Source organism: Passer montanus, unplaced genomic scaffold (genome assembly GCF_014805655.1).
Source record: "Passer montanus isolate IOZ18808 unplaced genomic scaffold, ASM1480565v1 scaffold6, whole genome shotgun sequence".
NCBI classification, from domain to species: Eukaryota; Metazoa; Chordata; class Aves; order Passeriformes; family Passeridae; genus Passer; species Passer montanus.
This window is the reverse complement of record NW_024371037.1, coordinates 4,622,431-4,638,139: the sequence shown is the minus strand read 5'-3', so window position 1 is coordinate 4,638,139 and position 15,709 is coordinate 4,622,431. Positions and strand designations below refer to the sequence as shown.

Below are 15,709 nucleotides of genomic sequence, written 5' to 3'. Positions count from 1 at the left end.
CCCTCAGCGCGGCGCTGCTCGGCGGCGCCGGCCGCTCCCGCTCCCCCGGCCCGGGCTCTTTGTCGGCGCGTGCCGGCGGGGGTCGGCAGCGCCATGTCCTCCCCCAAGAACGGCTTCTACCGGCAGGACATCACCAAGACCCTCTGGGAAGTGCGGGACCGCTACCGGGACCTGCAGCCGGTGGGGTCGGGAGCCTACGGAGCCGTGTGGTGAGCGGGGCGGCGGGGGCAGCCGGGGGGCGGGCGGCGGCCTCTGTCCCGGCGCGGGGGATGCTGCCGGGCCGGCCCTCTGCCGCGCTGCTCCCTGCCAGCTTTTCCCGGGTGCTGTCCGGAGCCGGGCTGGCCCCGCCCGGTGCAGCCGGCCCCGCGGGTGCGGAGGGGCGGCCCTGCTATTCACCTGGCCGCCCCGGGCCGGGCTGTTCCGCCGGCGGGAGCTGCCCCGCGGGTCTTCCGTCCCTGGAGAGAGCAGAGCCCGGAGCGCTGCCCCAGCCCTGCCCGGGAGCGCTGCCCCAGCCCTGCCCGGGAGCGCTGCCCGCGGCACCGCGGAGCGGCAGCGTCCCTGGAGCCCGGGGTGTTTTAGCGCTTGGGGCGGGCCCCTCGGTTTGGCTCTGCGTTGGTGGTGGGCTTGGGTGTTTAGTGGGATTTTTTTGTCTTATTTTTAGTTTGGGGATTTTTTTCTTCCCCTACTCCGCAGATGTTCCTCTTTAAAGCTTTTGATAACTGTCTACATTTCATCACAGAGTCTGGCAGGCTTTTAAACGAACGAGATGAGATGGCTGCTGGCAGAGATGCCTGGGGCGGTGGTGTCCCCCGTGCCGAGGGCCCGGCACCCTGGGGCTGGATGCAGCCGCTGGCCGCGTTTGCTGACTTGCTTCGGTCCTTGCTCACCGAACTCTTTCTTTTCCCTTAAAGCTCAGCCGTCGATGGAAGAAGTGGTACCAAAGTGGCCATTAAGAAATTGTACCGCCCGTTTCAGTCTGAACTCTTTGCCAAACGAGCTTACCGAGAGCTGCGTCTCCTGAAACACATGAAGCATGAAAACGTGAGTTGAGTCATTAGCTCAAAACCACAGCTTAGGCACTCTCAGTCAAAGAAAATATATATATTTGGACAAGACAGATGTGTAGTTGAATGGAATTATGAAATCTTTCAGTCTGTTTTTTTGTCTGCCTGTTCTACAAACATCAGTCACACAAACTAGAATATCCTGTGGGAAACACCACTTAATTTCCACGTAGGAAAAATTGGGTGGGGAAGGTTAGGACCACAGTGCAATTTGCTCAGTGCTGGTGAGGGGGATTAAAGACCAGAAATTACAGTCTCTATTACTATGTTCCTGGGAGTTCCAGGAGAATACAGAGCCCAGGTCTGTGCATCTTAAGTGCCAGCATTTTCTCTCTTCTCTTTCTCTTTCTCTTTCTCTTTCTCTTTCTCTTTCTCTTTCTCTTTTTCTCTTCTCTTTCTCTTTCTCTTTCTCTTTCTCTTTCTCTTTCTCTTTCTCTTTCTCTTTCTCTTTCTCTTTCTCTTTCTTCTTTTCTCTTTTCTTTTCTGTTTTTTTCTTTTTTTTTCATTCCCCTGAGCTTGCATGAAGATGCACACATGCATTTCTTTGAGGAGGGGTTAGCATTTTTTTCCTTTTTTATCGTTCATGAAGCATTTGAACCTGATATTAATGGGAAACAGGAAAAGTCCACAAATGACTAAACAAATTGCTTTACTGTGAAGCAGAGAAAAGGTAATAGAACTCTGCACATAATTCCCATGTAACATGAAAGAACAGCTGTAGAAAGAAGTGTTGAAAGCATGATTGAGAGACAGATTAATGGTCCCAATACTGCGTAAGAGTTTAGGAAAAAAATATAGAAGTTTTTGCAAAAGCAGTTGTTATAGAGTCTCAAAGCATGAATTCCAGGTGAGAAGAGTCCCAGGGTGGGCTTGGAAGGTTACAGTAGTATTTTTAAGTGCTGTTCATGAAGAATGCATATGGGATAAAAAACCCTTATTGTTTGGAGGGAATTGTTAAAATTATGCATAAGAACATTGATTAAAGTGTTAATTGATGTGGAAGATTAGAGCATACCTCCATTCAGAGGACCTTCACAAAGAACTGAGAGATCAAAAGCAAGGATGAGAGAAAGTGGTAATAACAATAACTAGTCATTGCCATTTAACATTATAATGCTAACATTGTGAGCATGCTAGCTTTGTCTGGGGAATAATTTGTGGCCTATCCTGACAGTCCAGAAGGAAAGAGAGCTTTTTGTAGGCTTAAGAAACTGTCTACTTGTTTTGATCTAAATCTTTTAGTCTGATTACTTCAAAGTAACTGCCTCATAACCACTGCTGCATATGTTTAGGAGTTAATGTCTGCAGGAAACTTCTGTGTATGGGCTTTAGTACTCTCAGCGTTTTCTTTACTGAACATTTGGGAGCAGAGCAGCCCTTGCAGTTGCCAAGCTCTAACTGTGTCCAGAATTTTGAGATTATTTTTCTTCCATTTCCCAGAATAATCTGTTGGGTAGCATTTTCCACTCCTAGCAGGTTTTAAGCAGTGTATGCCCTTCAGAATAATACTCTAAAACTCCACTGTGGGCTCAATTGGTAATTAAAGAGTCCAGAAGAAAATGCTCACTGGGGAACCTGAGCACAATCTGTAGAAGTTATAAATCAATATATATGAAGAAAGAGAATGATTTGCAATCTCAGGAAACAGTTTGGGCCACAGAAAGAAGTGGTTTATGTACTAAGGATAAGTTTTATGTACTAAGGATAAATTTTAACATGAATTGTTAAAATCATGTATTCATTAGAGGACAAAGACTGAATAAAACCCCTTCCAGCCTGCAGGGGTTGGAAGCAGAAACTGACTGTTCCACCCATCTGTGATGAGACTGACATGGCAGTGCAGCCATCAAGACAATTCCTATCTGCCACCCAAGCCTCACTCCCATTTGTCAGTCGTGTTGGCCATGGTGAATTAGAAGCAGCAGCAATGCCTTTTAGGATTTTCAGTTCCTGGGCTGATCCCAAGGGTACTCCTTGGATGGGTACTTCACCCATCCAAAATTAAACCAGAATGGCAATATTGCTCCTCATCATGATTTTCAGCCTGACCCCTTTGACCCATGACTGTTCTGTCAAAGAACTTCTTTTTGCATATTTCATAGAAACATAGAACCACAGAATGGCTTGCGTTGAAAAGGATATGAAAAATCATCTAGTTCCAACCCTTCTGCTGTGGGCACCTTTCACTGAACCAGGTTGCTCAGAACCCATCCAGTCTGACCTTGAACACTTCCAGGGATGGGATGTCCACAACTTCTCTGGGCAACCTGTTCCAGAGTCTCACCACTCTCACAGGAAAGACTTTCTTCTGTTTATTTTATAGTTAAAATTGCATCCAATTCACTCTTCTTACCTGTTTTTATTTCAAAATTACTTCTTTAACCACAAGGAATTTGATGTTAGCTTTTATGGAAAGTGTGTTGTTTGTTTCAATTTGATTACCTCTCAGTGGACCATCTCTGCCCCTCATAGCTTTTGGGGAATTTTTGTGTTAAGCATGCAGCAATACATGATCACAGTTTATTTAACCTTATGCTGTATTCAGAATAATGGAAGAAATTGTAACATTCTGACACATTGTGTTAAAAATAGCAGCTCTGATCCTCCATTAAGATAGCACAAGATACCATTAAACCTGTGTTTCAGTGATATAATTCATCAGCATGTCAGTTAAGAAAAATGGAAGAAAACTACTGCTTAATACCCTAGATGACCTTCTTTATATCCCCTTTGAGGAATATGTTCATCTTTTTTATGCAGAATGGTTGTAGGATGACCAGAAGTCCTGTAAAAGCAAATACAGGAGTAAATATACCAAATTTTATTTGATTTGTATTTTATTTTGTAGGGACACTAAGTCACGGGTCGATTTGCTTGTCTGTTTAGGCATTTTCAGGAGGAGGTGGCTGGTTGCACCATCTTTCATTAGACCTTTGCTCTCCCTAAAGTCTCTCAAGTAAATGTAGTGAGGCATATTTCTGTTTGGACCATGTAGTGAGGAATGTTCCTGTGTAAACCATGCAGACTTGATCACATGGGACTGCTCATCAGCCCTTTGCAAACAAATCCAAAGGAGTGTTGAGGGCCAAGGGACAGAGGCTGTGTGTGAAGGGGATGAGACTTGTCTGTGAGAGGTAAATATTTTTTTTTTTTAAGTAGGCCTTTTAATTTGAGCAGGCACAGGATGTTTCCCAAACTTCATAAGCTGTTTCTACTAATAAAGAAGCAGTCTAGCACAGATCAATTCCTAAGACATTACCAAAAAGAAAAGTTTGTTTCCAGTTCCAGTGGGATAAGCTGCTGGATCACTCTGTTGCTGTATAAATAGCTATCATGTGGAAGGGCATGGTATGGAAATGAGGAATAAACACGGAGAAGGCAGAATGGAGAAAGCTCTTCTTGGGGTTGTTTTTCTCCTTCATTTAATCATGCTAGTTTGTGGTATTCATCCCACCACAACCTTAGCAGCTCTTGATTATTTCTTTTACATCAGCTGAATCTTGTACAGAGGAACAGTCTTTTTACCTTTAGGAAATATTTTTCAGTAGTGCTGCTTCTGTTCCGTGTGTCTGTCCATTTTGAGTTCATTTGAAATGAGGACTTTTAAAATTTACCTATTATGGCTCTGGCTTAAAACCAAAAGCAGTGAAAATATGGTCAGTGTGCTAACTTTGGCCCTAGCTTTAGCTCTTTAACATTTGCATAGCTCTATATTTGTGTATTCTTCTGCAGTTAATGGAGATGTCTGTGTATGCAGAGTGAAACCCAGACAAGTAAGTGGAGATGCAGAACCTTTCATTTCTTTTGGCAAATAACTCGGATTTTCTTACACGTTTGGATTGTGATACCTCGATTCTGCTTTTGTTGGAGCAAGTGCATGGTTGTTTGCAGTGGTCCAGCCATGGTGCTCTCCTCACCTCCAGTTTGTTAAGAGAAATTTTCAAGCAGGAGTGCAGAATAGCTGGCGAGGGGAGATGACACTGGAGAGAGGAAGAGAAGAGCAATGGCTTATGCTGGTGGCTAATGTCAGAGCAGAGTGTGGATTTTATCAAAGTGTGGCATTTGTATATATGTATATACCTCTGTGTACATGTAGGCACCCACGGGAATCCTGACACAGTTGTACCAATTAAACTCTGAATGTGTTTCTGGCATAACATTTCTGACAAATGCCCATTAAACATTTCTTGGGTCAGTTAATATTCTACAGATGTTTTCCCTTCCTGGAAACTCTGTGTGTAAGAGGCCGCTGCAGTATTTGTTTAAAGGTACTCTATATTATGCTGTCATTCATTGCTTAGGGTGGAAATTATTCTCTGGTGTATTCCCACGTCTGAAGATCAGTGTGTGTTTTGCATTATGAGAAGCATGTAGCTTTTTTCCCCCTTTGGAAGGAATTGGATATCCAACAGACAACGATTGTCTGTCTCTCTACAGTTATATTTCTGAGGATGATCCACTTTTAGGCTGGCTGCTTTTTAATTCTGTTTTCTTTTTTATTTAAAAAAAAAAAAATTGAACTTTTTATTTTCACCTACAGAGTGTTAACCAGGGAAGGAATTAGTTCCAGAGAAAATAGTTAGTTACACTGTGTTCTTGCTTGAGAAAAATCTTAAATCTGTCACCTTTTGCAGTTCGCCTAGCTTGACATGAACAGTGGAAAGCAACAGCATCTGCAGTGTACAAAATCAGACCAACAAGGGAATTGTAGATGCGTGATGCCTTAATGGATGAGAACTAGAGGTTTTCTGCAGCAAGTCCTGCAGGACTGCATCAGCTAAAAACTCACATTCTTGGGTACATATATGCCAGTAAAGTGCATATATTTCCTATCTGGAAATGGCAGATCTCCTTGTTGGTCCTTATGAACTCAAAAACACAGTTATAATTGGACAGTTCATTGCTGTCAGAAATTTGTAAGGGAGAAACACTCCTGTCTATTGTTTCTGCAAGGTGAATGGTTAGCACATCTAGGGAGCTAACAGGACACTGGATACATTTTATTTGGTTTTCAGAAGTCAATAAATCAGCATAAGGATATCTGTTGTCTTGCTGCCTATTTTCCTAACTTGACTACTAGGTGCTTTATGTAGGCTGGGCTTCAGCTGATAGCCATTTATTCACACCCAGCCTTGGGTAATGATAAAGCAGGCTGATGAGCTTATTCCATGAAATGAAAATAAGAAAAGCCACACTGAAACACAAACTTTCTCTTTTGATTGCCATCCAATCTAGAGATGAAGACGAGTCTGTCTGCAGGATTTCAATCTGTCCAGTGTTACATATGAATCCTTTGAAGGAAGAGTGTGGTGATGCTCATGGGTATGGCTTGTGAGTGCCAATGTGCTGGCAGGAGAAAAGAAAAGGAGGTATTGCAGGCATCCCTCACCTCTGTGAGGAAGAAAGGTGACTGTGGTACAAACCTTGGCATGAATAGTAAAAATTTTAAAAAGACTGAGAGGTTTTAGTGTAGTAAAAGGATGCCCATGATGAGAACAGCACAGGAACATGAAGTTAGTCCTGCAAAAAATTTAATGTGACATAATATGTAGCTCAGCAAGGCTCTCTCCTAAGAAATGTACTTGCATGTTTAGCCTGAATGCTAAAGCCACTCAGCTTCACTGTGTTTTCATGCATAATATCTGCAAGAGAAAGCAGCACTTATTGTATGAGACACATAACCTACATTACTTATTAATTTATACTAGATTCGGGTCTTTTGATGTACTGCTGCTTACATCAGAAACTGTCTTTTACAGAAATTAAATGGGTCAGTCCTTGAATAGAAGTAATCCAATACAAAGTACAGGGGAAGGCAGTGGTAAGGAGCTATTCACCATTGTGCTCTGCTGTTGGTGTAGTGTTTGGAAAAGAGGGCAGCTGAGAAGGGAAGGGCAGAAACCACTGTACCAATGTGAACCTGTTATTTATTTGTTAACAATAGTAAAGTTGGTGGGTGTGGTCAGGGAACACATACAGTTGGGTTAAGAAAGGCTTGAAATGCTGCTACCCACTCCCCACTGGCTTCAGAGCAAATATATTGGGGTGAAAGCATATCTTTGGAAAACAAGTTAGACCAGTAGATGGGTAGTTTTGTGAGTTTGCAATTTAGGAAGATGCAGCGTCTCTCTTGTGAAGACAGGCTGGGAAGGTTTGAGTTGTTCTGCCTGGAAAAGGGAAGGTTCTGGAGGAAGCTTAGAGCAGCCTTCCAGTACAAAAAAAGGGCTGCAAGAGAGATGGAGAAGAGCTTTTTACAAGTGCTTGTAGTGACAGGACAAGGGACAATAGTTTAAAATGAAAGAGGGTAGATTCAGATTGGACATAAGGAAGAAATTCTTTACTGTGAGTTTCATGAGGCACTGGCACAGGTTGTTCAAAGAAGATGTGAATGCTTTATCCCTGAAAGTGTCCAAGGCTGGGTTGAATGGGGCTTTGGGCAACCTGGTCTAGTGGAAAGTGTCCCTGCCCATGGTAGGGGCTTAGAACTACATGAGCTTAAAGGTCCCTTCCAACCCAAACCAATCTGTAGTTCTATGGAAGTGATGCAGTATTACACCCTGTCCTTGAGATAAAAGCTATTAAAGTACTTCAGTGCATGCTGAGGAAATCCAGGTTATTTTTCAGTCAAATACACAGTAGATGCATTCTTTGTGGGCTTATTTATTTGAGAAATTGCCTCTTGGCAGAGTTAGTTGGGGTAAAAATAAGATCCTGAAAAGGCAGCACTGCTGCTGATTTCCACAGATGCTTTTCATTGCCATTGCAGAGTGTACTGGGTTCATTCCTCAGCGGAGCTTCCATCTCTGATGTGTCAGTGTCAGTAATTGTGCTGATTAACACCAAAAATATATTTATAGTAGGTTTCACAGATATCTCTGGTACATTTCGTATAGTCAACACTATGAAAAAATAAATTATTGTTGTGGTTGTTTATGGTGGCTTACTTTAGTACTGGAACATCATAAAGTTCTTTACAAATGCTGTCCTTAACTGAGAGGTTTCAAACAGAAACAGGATTTTCCATCATATTATAAAGGAGGGAGATGACTACACTTGGTCCGTTTCTTTCCCTTTTCCTGAACAAGTAGCTGGAGTTGTATCTTCCTCAGAGGATTTATTTTATCACATATTTCCTTGTGCTTAATATAGCTGCAAAAACCTCTGGCCTAAATGGAAATATGAATGACTCTGCTCCAGTACAGGAAAACAATCCCAAACCACAACTATTAAATAAAAATCACTGAGGAAAAGGAAATGGGTCCTTCACTTTATTTTAAAATTGATTAACTATTAGTATTAGTTGATTAACTATTAGTCTTACCATTTTGGACACTAACATGGATTTCAGGATTTTTAGAAAACCTGGTTTGTAAAGCAAGAGAAGTATTGTGAAATCCTTAGCATATTTAATGAGTTTTCTGGTTCATTATTTAAAATTCCCTCCTTTGGGAGCTGAGCATTGGTCTTGGTGGCTTCATTCGCTGTAGAGGATTTGCAGCAGAGAGGTTTGTCTCTGTAAGTTTGCAGCCTTAGCTCAGCAATAAGTACATCAGGTAGCATTAAGTTCCAGGAACTCTTTGTACTTGAGTGGATACACATTAGAATGCTAGTCAGCTTCACTAGTGTGTTTTGGGGCTGGTATGTTCTGCATGGAAACATGTTCTTCATGCTCCAGTGTTTCACAGGGGGTGCCTGAGAATGCCTTGGTGCACAGATGCATGTGATAGAGCAGCCACAATTATTTCATACTCCTCTGTGTCCCTTCTTTTCATTGTGGTGTCCCAGTGTCTTTCACTGCTACATTCAGATGTGATGTGATTTATTTTCTTATGGTTCTTGCTTAGGTGTATGTGGGCATGGAAATACTCGCTTAAGGAGAACAAGAAAGACTTTTGAGAAAGTGGGGCTTGATAAGGCAGGATGCATATTAAATAAAATTACTGCTAAAATGTTAAGTTCCTTCTTCATATATGTACATCTGAAGAGAGCACACAACTTTTTTGGTTGTGTGTTTGCATACACTGCCTTAGGAAATGCCTGTAAAGCTGCATTATGCTCCACTGTTGCAAAGTATGTCTTTGTAATCCCGTCCTTCTCCCTTCTCTCACTACCTCCACAGAAAAAAGGAAAACCTTATGTAAAACTGTCATAAAAAAGAAAGTTCTTATTGTAATGTTAGCACTAGCAGTATTCAAATAATAACCACATCCTCTGTGGGTTTAATTATTATTTTATAGTAGTTATTCTTCTTTACTTAGTTTCATATAACAGTCCTAAGTAAATATTATTAATGACTTTTTTTTCAAAGATATATGTGGCTACGGAGCTACAGAGGAAGGGAATTATAATTTTCTGCCTTCATCTTTATTAGTTTTTCTATCTTCTTCATAATTTTGACAATATCCAGTATAACTGTAGTAGTCTGCCCTTAATATGGAAAAACTAAAAATATGTGCAATAAGGATTTCATCACAGTTGGGCATTTAAAACTTTAAATAAAGGAAGGTGTCCTTTTCTTGCATTTCCTCCCTCCATTTCTACTCATGCTTCTCTTTATTTTCACTTTTTTAAGAAGATGTCTGATTTGGATGACAGTTCTTGATGTATGACCTGATGTCTGTATGGCCACAAAGACAGGGTCGAACAAGGTTATAAAGCTTATTAGTCTTTTAGCTTGCTTCTGGCAAAGTCCTGCACAGCCTCGTGTTGCTAAGAACGGCAGAGTTGTGGGTTCAATCCCCACTCAGGCCATTCACATGAGAGTTGTACTTGACCTTTTCTTGCATTTCCCCCCTCCATTTCTACTCATGCTTCTCTTTATTTTCACTTTTTTAAGAAGATGTCTGATTTGGATGACAGTTCTTGATGTATGACCTGATGTCTGTATGGCCACAAAGACAGGGTCGAACAAGGTTATAAAGCTTATTAGTCTTTTAGCTTGCTTCTGGCAAAGTCCTGCACAGCCTCGTGTTGCTAAGAACATCAGAGTTGTTCTCACTCAGGCCATTCACATGACAGTTGTACTTGGTGATCCGTGTGGCTCCTTCCAGCTCAGAGTATTTTGTGATTCTGTGACGTAGCAGCCTGCACCTGGGCAACACCATGAGCCCTCTGAAGCTTGGGAGTCTTCCTCTGAACAGACAGAAATGGTCATGAATTAGCAGCAGAGGTAGAAAAAAAGCAGCTCTAAAAGCCTGTGTTATTTAGGCACTGCCTGGATTATGCATTAAAACTAAAATCTGGCTTTAGATCACTGCAGCTACTTCTTTTTGAGCATTGAGTTCTGTGTATTTCATTTTCTGGTGTTCAGTGGTCTTGAAAGAAGCATTGGTATTTAGTGTAATGCACCCAGTCAGTTTGTATAGTTCCCCCAAAACCCATGCTAATAGAAAAAGCTCTGGTGGAAAATCCGTTTTACTAGATTATTATTTCTCTGTTCGGTGATAGAATGCTTTTGTTTGACAAATAAACTCTTCGCAGAACCTGAGGTATAAGCCATAGTAAGTCATATAAAGATCTTGCTATTTTTTTCTCAATAAAGACAGTTTCATTCTGGTTTCGTCTTTGTACTTCCAAGAAGCTGTTGTAGTCTGTGTACCTAAATTACCCTGTTACTGAACTTGGAAGATGTTTAAAGTGCACTTCATTGATAAGCAGCAGGTCCAGCTAGGTGAAGAGCACTGCAAGTGCTCTTCATAATATAAACTGATTTTTCTGGTTTATTTTCAACAGTTGAGTATTTAAAGTGATAAAATACTGTCTCCTCTTACATAAAATGGTTAGCCTGTGAACTTTTAGTTCCAGTAGATACTACATATATTTTTTTTTCACAGAGTCAACCTGCCATCTGAGTTATAAAATCTAACACATAACAAATCCAGGCACTACTTTAGGTGTTCTTTCTGCCATGTTTATGCCTGTAGCTAATGTCTCAATATGTTTTGGATTATATTTTTTCACTTATTAGGTGATTTAGGCTTTATTGTGTCAAATCAGCTATTCATTCTTTTCTATTTTTACTTTTTGTTTTTTAGGTCATAGGAATTTTGGATGTGTTCACACCAGATATAACACTGGAGAAGTTTAATGACTTGTAAGTTCCAAGTTGTTTGTTTTTTGGAGCAGAGCATTGTTTGTGCGGTATGAAAGGTTGTTGCTTTCTAAATAGATAATTCCAAAATTGTTGCTTCATGGACTTTTTTTTTCTGAGTTTCTTCTTAATGTAACTCTTACTGCTGCTTTGGTGGGCTGGAGTTCTCAGATTGTCATTAGAACCAGTTTCCTGTCTTTCAGCCCTTAATAAATGGCATTTTAGTGAACTCCCTAATCCACCTTACAAATACTGATTTCTTACCCTGAGGCCCAGGTTGCTCAAATGGTAGGACAATTCTTAACCCAGTCAAGTAGGCTGAAAGTTACCCCCACTATGTGGCATATCTCAGTGGGCTCCATCCAAATTCAAGGATCAGTTAAAAGTGCTGGTGCTGCTGAATTTTTTTGGTGTTTATCTGCATTGTGGTCTCTTGTGCCCCGTGACTGCTTTCCCAGCCAGTGGTCCAAACAGCACCTGATACAGGTTGTTTCTACCACATCTCCCTGACCTTTTGGTGGCATCTCAGACACAAGATGTTTAGCATGTCTACTGTTTTATTTGTTTACTGCTACAATTCTGGTGAATTAGAGTTGCTAGAGAAACGGTGCCCAGAAATCCTTTTGGGCTTAATGTAGGTTTCCTGTGTTGGTAGAACTGTTCTGGATTTCATCTAGTATATCTATGTTTCCTATTGTGTATTTATATGTTAGCAAAGAAAGCTATCTGAGAGAAAAATGTAGAAAATGAAGTACAGAAACATGGAGCATGTGTTCATATTGATTGTTGAGCCAAAATGAATGTTGTCCATATTGTCTATTTTGCTAGCATTTTACACAGCATATGCAATAGAATGCACATGTACATGATGAGCATTGAAACACTGTGTTTTACATGAAACTCTAAAATCATCCTCCAGATTTTGCTAGTTCAATGGCTGTGCTGCTAGGTCATGACTGTGAGATACACTGCCTTCCATGAATGTCTTAGTTTTTTGTGTAACTGTCTTTGAAATATCATGAGGCTTTTGGTTAGTTTCTTCCTAAGCTAGTTCTGATAACTAGCAAATTTCCATGATCAGTGACAGAACTGGACAATACCTCTTTAAGACAATCAGATAAAAACAGAGAGGCTTGTAGGATAGGAGGTTGATGAAGGAATTGTTTCGTAAATGGAATTATCTATAATTTAATATTGTAATTGAACTATAACATGCAATTATGCTTTAATTTACATGACAAAGTTAATCAAGTTAATCTGTTTGGTTTTCTTTCTTTTTTTTGTTTTGTTTTAAGTTACCTCGTCATGCCATTTATGGGAACAGACTTGAGTAAGATAATGAAGCATGAGAAATTAACAGAAGATCGAATCCAGTTCCTGGTATATCAGATGTTGAAAGGCTTAAAGGTTTGCCAGTCTGCTACTATTTTGGTTTCACAGTCTTTTTTCCTAGTAAACTGTTATGTAGAACTATGAGTGTTTATAATTTAATAGCAGGATGAAATTTATCTCACCTAGTATAGTAAAAATTGTATATTAAATTAAAATAATTGTATTTATTTATTGTATAAAGTATATTTTTGCAGGTAAAAAATCCTGTCTCGCTCACATTCTCATCTTACGTTAGATGCTCCAGTCCCATAGTCATCATCATTAAGCTTCACTGGCTTTGCTTCAGTATCTCTGTTTAACTAGGAAGCCCACAGCTGAGCACAGCACTCCAGGTGTGTCTCACCAGAGCTGAGAAAAGGGGAAGGATCATCTTCAGGGTGCTGGCAATCCTCTGCCCAATGCATGAGGCTTTGGGTTGTCTTTGGTGCAAGGGCCTTGTCTGGTGCATGGCATTATTCTCTCCCAGGATTTTGTTAAACTTTGATGGGTTCCTGTCAGCCCATTTCCTTAGCCTGTAGAGGTCTCACTAAATGGCAACACAATTATCTGGTGTGTCAACATTATTGTCAGTTCTGCATCATTTGCTGAGTTGCTGAGGGAGCTCTCTGTCCCATCGTCCAGGTCAATAATGAAAATGGTAAACAGAACTGACTTCAGTACTAACCCTGAGGGGGACACTGCTGGTGGTGGCCCTCCAGCTGGACTTCCTGCCACTGATCACAACTGTTTGATCAAGGCAGCTCAGTCAACTTTGATCCAGGCAGCTCAGTCACTGTCCATTAATGTAACTCTTCCTTCCACTGTCTCTCAGGGTGTTACTAGAGTTTCAAAAGCCTTGCAAGAGACAAGGTAAACAGCACTGTCTGCCCTCCTGTCATCCACCAATCCAGTTGTCTCATCATAGTAACAGGGTATCAAGTGTGGTTTTCTTCTGTAAATCCATGTTGGCTACTGCCAGTCAGTTCTTTGTCCTCGTAATTTTTGGAAATGGTTTCCAGAATTACTTGCTTATCACATTCCCAGGCTGACTGGCCTTCCTTGATCCTCTTCTTCAATACCCTAGCAATATTTGCTTTCTTGCAATCATGAGGAACATCTCCAGATCACCATGACTGACTGGCCTTCCTTGATCCTTGATTTGAAGACATGAGCAATATTTGCTTTCTTGCAATCATGAGGATTGCAGATCACCATGATCCTTCACATCCTATTAAGTGGACTCCTGATGACATTGGCCAGCTTCTCTTAGAATTCATGAGTTCATCCCATCAGGCTGTTTGTTTAAATGTTAAATTTGTGTTTGTTCAGATATTCCTTATCTGATCCTCCTCCACTGAGGGTTAAGTCTTCCTTGCTTCAGACTTTTCCAGCAGTTTCAGGGACCTATGATATGGCAAATACTACCAGTAAAAATGGATTAAAATGAGGCATTGAGTACCTTAGCTGTTTCATGCCTCTGGTGCAATTGCCTGTGTTGTCTCTAGTTTTGTTTTTGCTCCCAGTTAGCATGTAGAAGCCCTTCATGTTCACCTTTGTCTCTTACCCAATTCAGGACAAGAGGTCTTTGCCTTTCCAGATTCCATCTCTGCACGCTTCAGCAGTATCTCCACATTCCTGCAGGGTGACCTGACTTTGCTTCCATCTCATGTATGCTTTTTTGTGTTTTGGTTTCCCTAGGAGTTCTTGCCTCCTGTCACCTTTCCTTGCTCTTGACTTAACTAGTGTCTGCTTATTGTGTGCTGATGTTTTACTCTGTGAAATTAGGAAAACATTCATAAAAGAATGAACGGCCCATGCAGATTTATCTAGTTTTGAACTGTGTAGGAAAACTTCACCTTGTAGCTCTTCCAGTAGGTCTTGGGAAGAATAATGATTTAGATACATCATTTTCTTAAATACAAAGTGTAACCACATGCCATGCGTAAGTTAGTTGTTGGTCTTGTTCATGATTTTCTTTATCTTTTCACATAGTAATCTGCACTGTTAATTCCTTCTCATAAATAATGTTTTTATTCACCTCTGTGTTATCTCTTAGATACTGTAGTATATGGACTGTAGAGCTTACAGCTATAGCAAATAACATAAAAACATAATCTTGAATTTTACTGACTCTCACAAGAATGATTCTAAATGTATTAGCTGTCATATACTTTGCATGTATTTCTTCCTCATCTTTTGCTGAATACTGTTTGGTTTTGCTATTCCTTTTTTCTGCTGTTTGGCTTTTAAAAATCAGACAGTGTATGAAGTTCATGGTCTTAAAAAACACAAATAGAAGATATTCCTTAAGCTCCCTGCTTTTATCTATAACCTATATTAATGTGATGTGAAAATGATTCTTGGTCCATATTAGTACTACAGTTCTTAAATTACTGTGTTTACTTTTTGGGGTGTACTACTTCTTTCTTTTGGTGACACAATTCCAAGAGAAGAAAAACCTTGACCTAGGTCTGCAGGCTTTATCCAGGCTCTCCTGCAGTAAAGTCTGTTTAATTCTCTTTGCTGCTCCGGAGACAGATAAGGAGGCTATGGAATGGCACTGTCTTAAATTGAGTGTCATTCCCTGGCTGCTGCTGGCACTGTACAGTTTTGGTTTTACAGTCCTGTAAACATACAACGTATGGGCAGAAATTTCCTCTGTGCTTGTACAGATAAGTGAAGTCAGTGTAGGGGTGTGCTTGTGCAGTGGAAATGCAGACCTGATTTTGATGCAGGAATGTCTGGCACTTCCATCAGGATGCGGATTCATCCAGATCTATATTTGCATTACCAAACACTAGTAAAAAATAATCAAATAGCAGGACAGCATGCTATGCCTGGACAAGAACATCAGGAACAGCATAACCACAATTCTATTGTCCCTCAGTACTTAACAGATACAGAAGGGCAAGTAAATTGTTTTACTCCCCCAAATGTAATAAATACATTTTCTTGTTGAGTCCTGCATTACTGATTTCTCTTTGACCCTACCCTGGATTTTATGTTCTTATTTTAGCAGATTTTTGCTCACATAGCCTTTTACATGTACTAAGTAATTATCTTTTGTGTTCTACGGTTGTGCATTTAAGTGCTATAATTTCCATTTTACAAATGCAGGAACTAAAGTCAGGTAAACTAAAGCCAGGGTCGGGGAAATTGGTTTTATTTAAACTGGAGGAAATTT

At 40.7% G+C, this 15,709-nt stretch overlaps 1 protein-coding gene across 3 annotated transcripts in view; it reads left to right on the top strand.

Moving 5' to 3' along the window:
• The window catches only part of MAPK12 (mitogen-activated protein kinase 12), a 34,058-nt gene continuing 18,349 nt past the window's right edge, over window positions 1-15,709 (top strand). For 2 of the 3 annotated variants that reach the window (XM_039726937.1, XM_039726936.1), the window contains exons 1-4: window positions 1-209; window positions 912-1,041; window positions 11,099-11,157; window positions 12,450-12,561. In XM_039726937.1, coding sequence (XP_039582871.1) covers window positions 94-209; window positions 912-1,041; window positions 11,099-11,157; window positions 12,450-12,561 — 417 coding nt within the window. In that variant the 5' untranslated portion in view covers window positions 1-93. Of the gene's footprint in view, window positions 210-496; window positions 619-911; window positions 1,042-11,098; window positions 11,158-12,449; window positions 12,562-15,709 lie in introns of those variants that run through there. The other variant, XM_039726938.1, reaches the window with a different exon arrangement.